This window comes from Myripristis murdjan, chromosome 3 (genome assembly GCF_902150065.1).
Source record: "Myripristis murdjan chromosome 3, fMyrMur1.1, whole genome shotgun sequence".
Lineage (NCBI taxonomy): Eukaryota > Metazoa > Chordata > Actinopteri > Holocentriformes > Holocentridae > Myripristis > Myripristis murdjan.
In genome coordinates, this window is record NC_043982.1 from 14,987,806 (window position 1) to 15,001,258 (window position 13,453).

At 39.2% G+C, this 13,453-nt stretch overlaps 2 protein-coding genes across 2 annotated transcripts; both read right to left on the reverse strand.

The window, feature by feature from the left end:
• Nucleotides 1–2,985: 2,985 nt before the first annotated feature.
• On the reverse strand, nucleotides 2,986–10,360 carry cmtm3 (CKLF-like MARVEL transmembrane domain containing 3). The gene is made up of 5 exons (XM_030048201.1): nucleotides 10,192–10,360; nucleotides 6,287–6,442; nucleotides 6,054–6,149; nucleotides 5,671–5,788; nucleotides 2,986–5,226 (listed from the first exon to the last, which is right to left on the reverse strand). The coding sequence occupies exons 1-5, from the start codon at nucleotides 10,306–10,308 to the stop codon at nucleotides 5,198–5,200; spliced, it is 516 nt and encodes a 171-aa protein (XP_029904061.1). The 5' UTR covers nucleotides 10,309–10,360; the 3' UTR covers nucleotides 2,986–5,197.
• A 322-nt stretch (nucleotides 10,361–10,682) lies between these two features.
• Nucleotides 10,683–13,263, reverse strand: cklf (chemokine like factor). Its single transcript, XM_030048215.1, has 4 exons — nucleotides 13,024–13,263; nucleotides 12,223–12,378; nucleotides 11,882–11,977; nucleotides 10,683–10,923 (listed from the first exon to the last, which is right to left on the reverse strand). Exons 1-4 carry the CDS (start codon nucleotides 13,105–13,107, stop codon nucleotides 10,813–10,815), a joined length of 447 nt encoding a protein of 148 aa, XP_029904075.1. The 5' UTR covers nucleotides 13,108–13,263; the 3' UTR covers nucleotides 10,683–10,812.
• Nucleotides 13,264–13,453: the final 190 nt, after the last annotated feature.

Here is a 13,453-nt window from a genome sequence, read left to right on the forward strand (position 1 = left end):
AGTTTGACTTGGGTTGAGATGAGTTGAAGTTGAAAACATTCCCTGAAAACATTTTGAGTCAGCCGAACTTTAACTAAACCCGTGTGACGGATGACTTCCATTGGGAGCCAAAGACAGGCTTACTGTGGAGTATTTTACTCCTGGTCCAAAGTTGCTGTTGATTTTCTGTAAGTAAACAGCTTTTAGAAAGTTCGACATTTAACTGTGAACTGGACAGAAAAGTAGAAGGTCAACTTTTGCATTATGAGCTAATGTCGAGCTCCTGTCTGTGAAATCTGTGATGATAAATGTGACTATGGATCCAGGAACCCAGCGGAACAGCAACACAACATGCAGGACAATAGGACTTGTTACCAGTGGCACCACAGCCTTACTGTTCTGTCTTGGATGCTGACATCACCCTTTGGCTTCTGCATATGATTGACACTAGATATTTTATTCTAAACTTTAGACATGTTGGCACGAATTTTTTTTTTTTTTTTCCCATTTACCCTGACTAGTTGTATAAATGCTTTTAACATGTGACTTTTAGCAACTGTAAAGTTCTTTGCTGGGAGAAAATACAACAGTACCAAGTCTGTTTGACTGCGATGAAGAGGGATAGTCCAACAATCTGCAGAAATATTTGAACTTAGGAATAGATTTACTTGTCCAACACACAGTCAGGAGACCAAAATATATCATGGCTGCATTCATGTATTCATTTGTCTTGCAGGAGAGCTCTCAGTTATTTTTCTTTGATTAAAAAGAGTGGTCACTTGTGTACTCTTTGTCAAGATTAGGGCCATTATACTGATATAGTTTCCTGAAAACAAAGAAGAAATATTATCAACTGCTTCAGTCCAGGTGGTGCTTTCTGCGCCCAACAAATATCCCCATTCACATTCCACATTTTGAATTTTGAGGTATTTGTTGGTCAGGACAGCACTTTGACCCAGGGGTAGGTGATGTTTTTGTGATGATTAGGGAATTGGTCGAATTATTGTCCAGTATGAGTGTGTTACTATGTTACATATCCAGGGCTTCAGGTAACAGAAAATGTGGCGGTGCCTCAATGAGGTAGTGCATCCACAGGTGACCTGGTAAAAGTCAGCGCCCATTGGCCAGTGATAACAGTGAAACTTTCCATGTAATTAGGTTGCGTTGGTGGGTTGTGAGTTATTTCTCACAGTTAGCAGTATAACTAATGACAGCTGATATTCACTGCCAAGTAAATGTTCTATATTGGAGCCCCTTAAACTGTCTGAAACAACATTTAAAGTTAATCCACAAACCTTGAAACCTTGAAAATACTTGTTTGCGTGGGTCCATGTCGAGTTGTTTTGCATTCGTCGTTGTGAGACTGTCAGCTGCTCACAGCATTACTGCTAACTGCCCCAGCTGAAGATAACGTAATGTGATGTAAGCATTGTGATTGCGTCATTTCAAAATTGTATGTACTTCTTTTAATTGCAGGTGGTGATACACAGAGTAACTTGAAGAGCAACCAGGTTACAGGAAAAAGTGTCCTGTAACCTCAGACTTGTAATTTATAGGTGTATAATACTGGCCTTAGACTAAATATCTCAGGTATTGACAGCTCCTTCGAACTTTGATTTTTAGGAATATTTGAAATGAAATCACAGGGTGCCTCGACCTGAAAGCTGTATTGCTTAATGCCTTCTCAATCGCCGGCCATGGTAGAACTATCACTTGCAAACAAGGAGTGATATTTTTGAATGAAACATCTGAGTCAATTAAAAAAGATGAGTGAAGTGAACGTGGAAACAGTAGGGTAGGAGCACCAGTGTCATAGCTTTTCACCCTATTTCGACTGAATTAAAATGTCTATATGTATTTACAGTGTTTTATCACATACTCAGTGTATTTTATCAAACCTCTATCAATCCACGAAGCAGCTGTTGTACAACTTATCTTGGAATACAGGACAGAAATATGATATCATTCCCTTGTTTTTCCATTTTAGAGAGTGCACTTGACATGCAAACTGAAGGCCATTCTTCAAAAAAAAAACAAAAAAAATCTCGTGCTCGTGCATTGATTCGATGAAGGAGGAAATGTGGACTTAATTTCTGGTGTCTTATATTGTTTTAATATATTGTATCTACACTATACTGTCATTGAGTGTGTGTGTTTTATGTATTGTTTGAGACCTCTGTTGTATGTATATGTGCTAAGAGTTAGGGGTTGCTCATTTGCACAGGCTCTAAATGGATTGTATAGCACCATCTGCTGGTCGTAATCTAAAATGCATTCTTTTTGACTTCAGTGGACCAAGTGTAAGGCCTGATGTAAAAGACTGTGTGTGTGAGGGAACTTTATAAATCCTCAGTTGTGGCTCTGATTTTCATGAGATTATAGTAGTAGCCTTTAATAACCGGCCAGGGCAGAATTGTATTTGAATATGGTTTAATTAATTTAGATTGTGTTCAATTACTGCTTTGTTCCAGGTTTTGGTGACTGAAAGAAGAATTGTTTGAATAGACAATCATGTGTGTATTTATGTCTGTCTTTTGCGTTGATTGTCTCTGTGGTTTAACAATATTCAGTTACAAGTTGTACAGCTCATTCTGCTTGTCTCGCCAAAAAAAAAAAGAAAGGAAAAAAAATAATAATAACCATGCACATGGATTATGCTGTTTGTTAATATCTTAAAAAACAAAGGGGCTCTCTAAGTGACCATCACTTTTGTCTGAAGACACTTGCAACCTAGTTTTCTGTGTTTATAACTTTATGCTATGTTACAGTCTAATTGTATTTATGAGGAAAAAAAGAAATGCCTACCACTATGTTCTCCATTGCGCTTTTGACTCTACATAGCCTTTTTTCTTTTTTTTTTTTCTTTTTTTTTTTCTTTTTTTGAGGTGAAATTAGGAATGGCCTCTTGTAGAGTTGCTCCTCTGTTTCCTTTCGATTGTGTGTGCTTTGTCAATGATCACAAGGCTTGTCTTGTACAGCATGATGCCGTACCTAGCTGTATTTTTGTATTTAAAACAACCTCTATAGATTTAACATCAATATAGTTTATAGTGATGATTTAAATAAAGTGATTTGGACATTACAGAGAACGGTTTAATTTTTATTTAAACATTTGTACAAAGGACTGAGCAGTTCTTCCCTGAAATGTTTTCCCAAATTCATCATTCTCGTCAAACAATTTTTATATTTAAACTACAGTAGTAAAACAAGGGGCCTCTTTTCTTGCAAACATTTTCTAAATTGTATATACAAGGCACATTACTATGACTACATATGCCTACTTGTAACTTAAGCGCAGATATATGCATACACATGCACATACAGTGCTTGTGTAGTTTGAGTGCACTTGAGCTTCATTTCCATGCACAGCTAACATCCCACACAAATAATCATTAATAGGACCTTTTCTATTTGCGGGTGCACATGAAGCCAGCAGCTGGCATCGATGTGGGAGCTTTTTCACATCAAGGTCATGCACATTTATACATAGCTGCACCGTGCTTAATAGAATTTGATCATAAGCCCTTGTTGTAAATGTCCACAGAAGTTGCATAGTGAATTATCTGCACCCTCAAATCATAGCCACAATTTATAATAGCTGGAAACAACATTGGAAGTATTTTCTCAACTCCAATACTCCACAGAAAGTCCACATGGAAATTAGAGGTTACTGATGCGAACATTTCTGGTATAATATTCAGTCTATTTTACTTTCATAATGCAGTCGTGTCACATATGCAGTGCAGTGCATATTAACAAATACAGTCACTAGTGCTTCCAATTAATCAGTAGTGGCATTAGGTGAGCAGAGGGAACAAAGGATCAGTAACTACATCAAGAGCTGCTGGTATGGAGACAACAAGCAGAAACTGACAGAAACATGCTTTTCAATACAACACACTGATTCACATATATGACATTCAGCATTTTACTAAATAATACTGTCCAAAGTGGTTGCAATACACATTGTGGGTGCAGATAGTAAACAGTAGAGTGTCTTGCTTGAACTCTGTTGACCCAGTTCTCTGTTATTTGTTATGTTAATTATTTGGTGGGGCACACTGGGAATCTGTACCTACTACTGTGTGATCACATCATAACAGTGTGATCTTGCATTTACAAAAATACACTCCTGTAAAGCTTCATCTTCAGCAAGCATAGTGGATATTGGACAGAGGGTGTAACCAGCCAACCTGCTGCCAATCTGCTCAGTCATGCAGTCAACATAAAATAGATTATTTTGTTTGTTTGTTTGTTTGTTTTTTGTTGTTTTTGAATAAAACATTTAGAAATATTTTGCCCCCTCCCCACCCACACACTTTGTTTCATTAAGAGCAACCACATCTGTATCTACCTATCTTCCATGCAAGCACCCAGTTATGCAGTCTCCAATACATTTGCTCAATAAAATAACTGTTTTGCGCTGGTGGAACTTTCAGTGTAAGGGCATAATAAATCCCCATGAATAAAAAAAATAATAGTCTTTATTACAGAAATAGCCCTTATTCATACGCTCCTCCATGTAGATCCTACAAATTTGTGGGTGCTGTAAACATATATCAAAGCCCTTAAAATTAGACCAAAGCATCATTTCAGTTTGTGAACAGAAAAAAAACTAAAATGAGACCAAAGACTCTTCACAGCTTCATAACAGTTTCAGAATCAGGATAAGGATGCTAAGCCTGAAAGGGCAGCTAACATCTTTTCGAAAGCTGGCCGTGTGTGAGAAAATTGTATAGTGAGTGAATGTGTCATTTTTTCAATATTTGTGGCTGGATTTTAAAATTATTTACAGTGATCAGAAAGACTGAGGGGATGAATATACCCCTCACACATCCCTGTAGATGTGTTTTCCTGAATGTCTTGGCTTGATTAAAATTTGAAATATATTTCCATCCCTTGGATGTACAACACAAGTACTTCGTTCAAAGCAGATCACTGTGGTTCACTCAAAAGCCCTTTTTTTTCATAATTTTTGTTATGCCTCCCATTGTACTCCTTCTTTTTTCGTAAAGTTTTAAATCTTACTGTCAGATAAACCAAAAAGTAATCAATAATCAGTGTGACCTCTGAGTGAACCTGTACTGTACACTGTGGCTGATGAATGACATTGATCATTGATGGCAGATTGGCTATGGCTCTCTGTGCATTTCTTATGCCATCGGTTATCCAGTATGGTGATAAATATCCACTGGTGATGATCCCTCTAGTGAGCTGGTCAGTCTGAATCAGAGTCTGTACAATAATCTAGAGGACAAAAACAACAACAACAACAGTCAAAAACACTGTGGTATCAGGATCACTGTTATCTATGTACTTCCTGTGAATCTGATTCTGAAAAAAAAAAAAAAAAAAAACAGAAAGTGAAAGATGCTTGATGTGTCTGCAGACTTCACCTCATGCAAGAAAGTGTCAAATAAACACGTACTGCGGGGCATTTGGACGAAAACATTTCAAGCTTTGTGCTTCACATGGCAGTCCTCTTCAGTGAGAGGGCTGCCATGTGAAGCACAAAAGTTGGACTAAAACAATTTGGATCAAATATGAAAGTGAAGTGACTAATGATGTTTTTGAGAAGAGGAGTCCATAGAAATCAACGTGCATGTCAGCATTTGCTTTTTAACATTTAAAGTTCTGGTGAGTTTAACTTCAGAGGGAGGCAGGAGAATGTCAGTCATGGGCTAAAGTTACCTTGCTGCCTGACTGTTTCATCATTTGTCTCGCCTCCTTGCTTGAGGAAATCTGCCAGGTCGTTAAAAATGACGTAAAAATCTAAGGCAAAAACGATGGTGGCAAGGAACCCAAACACCTGAAAGAGGAAGAGAATGGCCTTTGATGTCAGTACAGTGTGAAACTACAGGTAAAGTGACAAAGGAGAAGTGTAATACAATATGCATATAAATATAAGCAAGACTAGATGAGTTATGTATACACACACACACACACACACACATACACACATATAAATATATATATATGTGTGTGTGTGTGTGTGGCTATCTGTTAATGCAGTACAAAATGCATCAATGACAGTGATGGAAGTGGTGATGAGATAATTCAAACGTCAGGTTTACCCCAGCAGCCTTGGAGAAACCGCCTGAGTATTTGGACACTGCAGATATGGAGATGATAAAAGAGACGATGGAGGAAATCACACATCTGAGGAAATCCTTTGAAAGAAAAAATAAATTACAGACTGAAACAGGGAATTTATTTAAGACTTTTACCACCACTGTCAGTCAATTTTTTTTTCCGCATGCATGTCCAATTTAAAGCCTCTGAATTTTGCCTTGAAATGTGCAATCACCATAAGGGGCCAGTGGAATCCTTTAAATCTCTCATTAAACTTGCTGGAGTATGCGAAGAGCACGAAGAAAGCGGCCAAGAACTCAAGCAGAGGTGCTGTCACAAGCTCTGCCGCTGTGGATGCCACGAAGCACACAAACGTGATGAAGGACAGAACCTGAAAAAGACAATTAAAACAAAGCGAGTCAACAATTAGTGGAAGGGGAATGTGCCTACAGAGTAAAGTTTGAAAAGCCTCTGACAAGAAGCCTGCTTTGTTTTGGGGATAAAGGCAACACAGCCTAGTGAAGAAGAGAACAAGTTGGTATTAAGTAAAGGAAGAATGATAAACATTGACTCAGCGACATTTGAATTGCAACACAGCACTTTGGTTTTATCTCTTTATTTATTTATAACTGCAGCTCTCATCCACCTCATCACATGTTTAGGCAGTTTAATGCAACACTATTTTTTTTTCTTTAAACTGAGCAATATTGAAACTGAATTTGAATTTTGGATCTTGAATCTTGAGGGGGCAGAACTCTTACTTCAAGAAAATGCTGAACTGGCCCAGAGCTGTGACTCACACAGCCACTTCCTGTATTAAACTGTAAGGAGATACAGCTGTTAAAAGACAAAGTTTGCTTTCACACAAGCCGAGACACTGTTACACTATCTCTCTTTCTCGCTCTCTCTTTCTCTCATGCATCACACACATACACACACACTGATGCCAACACATGCAAACACAAAGATGTGCATATTCTGAAGCTGTAGCATAAAACTGCCCCTGTAATAATAGCCGTAAAAAACACAAGTCACATATGCCTGCCTTGCCTTGATACTCAGTGTTGGCCAGCGCTGCACACACACACACACACACACACACACACACACCACGTCAGTGTAAATGGAAGCGAGTCCAGACACTGTAATCTTACACAGGCTCGGCCATCTTGTCTTTGTTTCAGCCAGTCATCCAAACTACAGACACAGAACGCTGGCCTGAGGGTGGGAACTCCCCCCGACAGAACCCAGACTGCTGCAGCTGCTGTTCTCACTGCTACAGGCTCTCTCTACCCTTTACATCAAAATACTGCTACTCAACATCCAGTAAAGGACTTACAACCAGGCCCTGTAGGGAACTGAACACCTTGGAAAAAAGTGGTTCCTTTTTTTTTTTTTTTTTTCAGAAGTCCTTGGTAGTTCCTCCGGCATCTTTAATTATAAAGAATAAAACTCAGGATGTTGGTACCATGGCCATGTTGCATTCAAACAACTAAACAGCACAGAATGAGCTGCCATGGCCTATTAATTTTCTTCTCTAATATAAAAATCAATTAAACGAGTAATTTCCCTATTTGTTTACAGAAGAAGAAGTAGAACCTAATGTGTTTGAGGTAAGATCAGATAGAGGAGAGAGAGCTTGTGATCAATCATCCCATTTGAGAGGTCTGTCATTATCATGAGTCAGAGCAGTTTACCCACACATTCAAACTGGCTGTGAGTGTGTATGGAAGCTTCAAACTTTGCCAAAAATGAAAAATATGTGCCGAACCCAGACATAAAACCTGTTCAGAACTCCAGTGACTTTGACAACACTTTTTCTAAAGTTTGGACCAACTGGGAGAGGGACGCTTTGCACAAATGTACTTTAACATATACAACACATTAATGTCTTCTACATGTTTTGAAAATATTACGAGGACCCTCTTTTGGCAACACTGCACACCCAGTGATTTCACATTCCTCATCAGACCTCCTGCTTGTCCTCAGAGTGGCTGACACAGAAAGCCCTAATGAGAAACACAGCATGCTCTGACACCCTGTGTGTAATAATGCACGCACAGCAGGATATGTGTCTGACTAATACTAACAAGAATGGCAGTGCTACAGGTTGTTTAAAGGGAACGCCTCACATCCAAGAGCTCGGCTTCACTAATCATGGATAGTGCTCATCTAACACAGCTCGCATGCTTTGTGTTGTATCAAAAAGGCACTAAGGAAGTAGACAGAAAAGAAGCAATGTTGTCTTATTCTAACATAAAAGCTTTCCAGCTACCAGGGTATAGCAGTTGCACACAGATATACTCCTACACACACACACACACACACACACACACACACACACACACACGCACACTGGAATTTGCACAATAATGTATATGGGTGTGAATCACTGGCGATACGATACTATCAGGATATTTCTGGGATAACAATGGTATCACAATACAGACAATATTGTGAGATGTCAGCTGTAATACATCACGCTATCTGTAACTGAAGAAGACAAAATACCGTGGAAAAGGTAAAATAATTTCAAAATGAGTAGGAATCAACATATACAATAGACAGTTAAAATGCCGAAAGGCAGGGAAGAAACACGTAATAGTAACTCAAAAGTGCATCATTTAAGTGCATCAATAACGTATCACAAGAATCACAGTATATTGTATTATCGATTTACTGTCCCACCCATAATATGGACAATAACAGAAGCAAAGTCACACAGTTAACACCCCCACACCTCCATGATAAAAACCTGCCCTACAGATCTTGAATCTCCATTTTGAGTTGTGAGTCCTTAAGCAGGCTAGTGTGACAAACTGGCAAGGTCTCTCTCTTTTTTTTTTTTAAACAACTGTTGCTGCATCACTTTTTCATTGTCATCTTGATTGCTGGTGCAGCATCTTATTTCACAAACAGAGGGTGCTGGACCACATAATAACCCCCTAAATTATGACACAGTGAATCCTGTGCTGCTACCTCAGGCTCTTTACATACTTTACATAGTCTCTAGAAATGGCCTAAAAGTATATTTTGAATTACTAATACACAGCGGCACTATTTCTGATTTCAGGGTACCTGTTTTTATTATTATTATTATTATTATTATTATAAAGGGCTCCATTATCAGTAAAGCCCCTAAAGTTTCAGTCAGGACAGCCAAGGGGTGAGGAACAGATAGATAAGTGGGAGTAGAGAGGCTGTATTGTGTGTGTGTAAGTGCAGGGAGCCATGCAGAGCCCTGCACTTACACAGCACTGAGCCTCAGGCCACATTTATGGCAGCAGCAGACAACTGCCTCTCACAGCCCACCAGGAGCTGGATTTCACATGACACTATGATTAGCATGCATTCATCATCTGTACAGCCCCATATTCTGGAGACTTTTGCTCATTTAGACAGTTATAACAGATTTTTTTTTCTTGCAAGAAAATGCAATTCGAAGAAAATGTGTATGAGCTATTGTCAGTTATCACAGTTGTTTAACAGGGACTCTTGCCAGGAGGACATGCTTAATGCAGGTCACACCCCCGCTTTCATTTCCTGATCTTGTTTTGTTTGGAAATAAAAACATTCACAGTCAATAAACAGCAAACCTCACTTTATTGACTTTGACAGTGGCTGTTTTAATCGCAATAGGCAAAACACCGAGAGACGCTTTCTTGAGAACTTTATTCATCTCTGAAGACAGATTGAGAGTCTCACTTCAGCCTAAGACAATGGGCTACTCACCAAAAACAGGCTGATAGATAATGACTTCGCATCAGTCTAACAGTTTACTAGGTGAAGTTTAAGGAGTTAAACTCAGTGTTGCTATAAACTCCTACATCAAAATGCTCCTCCCTTGACTAATGGAAACCTTGTGATGGAAACAATTACTGACCCATATTGAAAATGACAGAATATAGCAGTTGAACAATATGAAAGTTATTCTCAGCCTCTGTATGACTGTATGTAACTTTCACAACTGTAAGGACTCCGTCTTTCATGTGGGTAAAAAATAAAAGGCATCATATCCAAAACGCGTAATGGCGGTATTTGACTTTTATGCACTAAACCTGATGGGTGCTGGCAAAAAAAATGGCTCCATAACTTTTGTTTAACTTATATTAAAAAAGCATTATCCAGGCAAGTACTCACCACTTCAGCAATAAGCAGCATTCCTTTTCTAGAGAATATGAACTCTTTGGTCGGGAGAATGAAGCGCAGGACAGACTGCTGCGGGCGAGGCGAGTCGGGAGTCTCGATGTCCCCCATTGTTGTAAAAGTTACTCTTTTCAAATCCAGATAGTGCAAGCAGCGGACTCAGCTAAAATGCAAAACGCTCTGTGGAGGAGTATGGCCTCTTGGAAGTGGAAACGGAAACAATGACAGCGCGGAAACGAAAATCTCGCTCCCGAACGCGCAACATCTGCATTCTCCAGATGTGAAACGTGATGCCCCCTCCCACCCCCCACACCCCAACCCTCAGCTGTATAAAACAGATTCCTGTGTCACTCAGTGGAAATATGCAGTTCTTTATTGTTCAAGTTTCCATACACAATAGGTTTAATCGGTGAAGTAAAAAACAAAAACAAAAACAAAGCAATTAGATTGCATGGAACCTGTGCAAACTTTTTAACATAATAGTCCAATACAGGATAGCCTCGCATTCATTTTATTATTTAGATAAACAGTGCACATGCATATGAGCTGGAAATAAAAGATGATGTGGGTTTTGACAATGCATGCATCCATTCATTCGTCCATTCATTCATTTATTCATTTATGTCCTTGATTCATGTTTTCATTTCTTGGCTTGTTGAAAGTGATGTTCTTGAACAGCATGTAGCTGTCCACACACAGCAGTCCCGCTGACAGGAAACCCACTACCTGCAAAATAGAGAGCAGATCTGAAAATGAGTGCAACACAGGTCAAGACACAAGTCAAGCCTTCTAAAAGTGGTGGCGGTGGTGTGTGCGTGCGCGCGCGCATGTGTGTGTATGGTCTGTTTTTGAATACGTTCAGGGGGACACACCAGACTTAAGACCAGACAGGGGATGGCCTGTCCAACTGGGGACAGAAGTCGTGTGCCCAATTAGAAAAAGCTGCTTTTTGAGTCAGTGGTTAGGGTTAGGCTTACGCATGTAGTCGTCATGGTTAGGGTTAGGCTAAGTCTCCAGGAAATTAATGTAAGTCTATATAAGGTCCCCCAAAGTGGCCTAAATAAACGTATGTGTGTGTGTGTGTGTGTGTGTGTGTGTTAAGGGTGGGAATCACTGTAATTGGCAATACGATACTCTCAGGATATTTTAACCATGATTATAATTGTGATATGCAATATCTCGTAAGGTAATCAGCTATGATACATCACAATATCTGTAATTGAGGAAGACAAAGACCATAGAAAAGGCAGTTTTTTTTTTGTTTTTTTTTTCAGTGAGCAGGCATCAGTTGTGTTTTTCAGTGGTTTAATGTGCACAGTGACTGCAACATGACAAAGCAGTCCCAGTTAAAATACTTAAAGTCAGGGAACAAACACACCTCATTGGAAACTCAAATGTGCACAAGTTTATCAATAACGTTTCACAGGAGGAGGTATCGCAATTATTTCATTATTGATTTATTATTCCAAGCCTAATCTGTGTGTGTGAGTGTGTAAGCCTGCAAAGCTTAGGTACCTCTAGATTGCTAGCAGCCCATGTGGCCTGCATGCAGACAAAAGCTATCCTCCAAAACTATATTTTCTACTGTCACTGTAGTGGAAAACTAGAATCCACAGAGGGGGATTTTACTGCCATAACTACACAATTGAGATTCCAATTATAGATTAAAGAAAAGTCCTCTCACCCCTCCGACCAGTGTGCCCTTGACAGTGTAAGTAGACACGGCAATCAGACTCAAGACAACCAAGAAGGCAGCCGCAAACACTGAGTTGAAAACATCCTGACGAGAGAAGAGAAGCAGCAGAAGCACAAAAGAGACATTAGAAACTAGTTGGTTCCAGTGTTGTTTCAGAGATTAACAGATGTTTTATTGTACAATCAAAAGCAGTAGTGATAAGATTTTTTTGTCATTGCACTGGGTTTAGGTGATGTTCTTACCCATGTATAAACCAGCATACTCATACTCTTTGTTTGAATAGAATCTAAATAATCTTGCTATTATTGTACTATGAAAAAATCACCCACAATGAGAGGCCAGAAGAAGAAAGTGAGCCTCTTGTTCAGTTTGAGTGTGTACAGCAACAGCAGAAGTAACGTGATCAGAAAGTCCAGGGCTGTGGCTGCAATGTACTTCGGCCTGGATGCAACGGTGAAACACACAAATGCCACAAACAGAGTCACCTGTAGTGGTAAAAAAGAAAAAAAAGAAGAAAAAAAATAATTAAATTTTATTTTATTTATTTAGTACTTAAATCATTCTGATGAACCAAAATAGTACAACATTCCCCATATGAGTGTTGATAACCTCCTGGACTGTGATGCCAGCTGTGGTGACTTTTCACCCAATGTCCAGCAGATGGCAGCACATCAAGTCTTCTGAAGGTCTGAACACCTTTAACAGTGTCTGTTAACACTATCTTCTTAAGGCAGATAACATAATAACCTCAGAGATCTTTCTACACAGCAGAACACTTTGTATTCCCCACTTCTCTTTTCGTAAAATATGAGGAACTGGTCACTGTCTGTCTCTAAGACTCTGCCACCGGGTGTGTGGCACCGCTAAAACAGTGTCTCTGTTGCTACAGCCTCTAACACACTCTTACTATTTTAACATAGGGAACTGCCATCAGCAAACTTATTCCACTAACATGGTTAAGCAATAATACAGCAAAAATAAATGCAAAAGCCACTCTGTTGCTGCCTCAAGAATGCTGTTCCCTTTTTACACAACAGCGTTCAAGATGTTGCTAGTTACAGTGCAGTTACTGTATACAAAAGTTGTTTGATCAAACATATTAAGCTTTAGATAATATGAAAATGTCTCACCATCTCTGCCAGTTTCAGGATTCCCCTCGTAGACCTGAGAAAGGCAGTGTCAACCGCTATTGTTTTACTGTGCTCTTCTGACATGTTGCTGCAAACTCGGTTGCAAAAGCAGCAGCTGACTGTAGTCAGTGTTTCCTGAAACAAACAGTTTCCTTTTAGCTATGTAGGAAACCACTGTTTCTAAGAATATGTGCAATGTTTGAACATCTGCAGTTGCTTGACACTTAAAAACAGTAGTGTAGTGGACACTCTGTATGCGTGGTGGCATACAGAGTATACCCACCTCTTTTCCTGCAGTTCACAGCATACCCGCCTAACAGCCAAATAGCCAATGGAAAACAGGAACACCACAGAAACATGAAGGCCTATTAATAGTATAAGCATTTCACTGTATTTATTTTATTAATTACACAATGTACAATATATATGT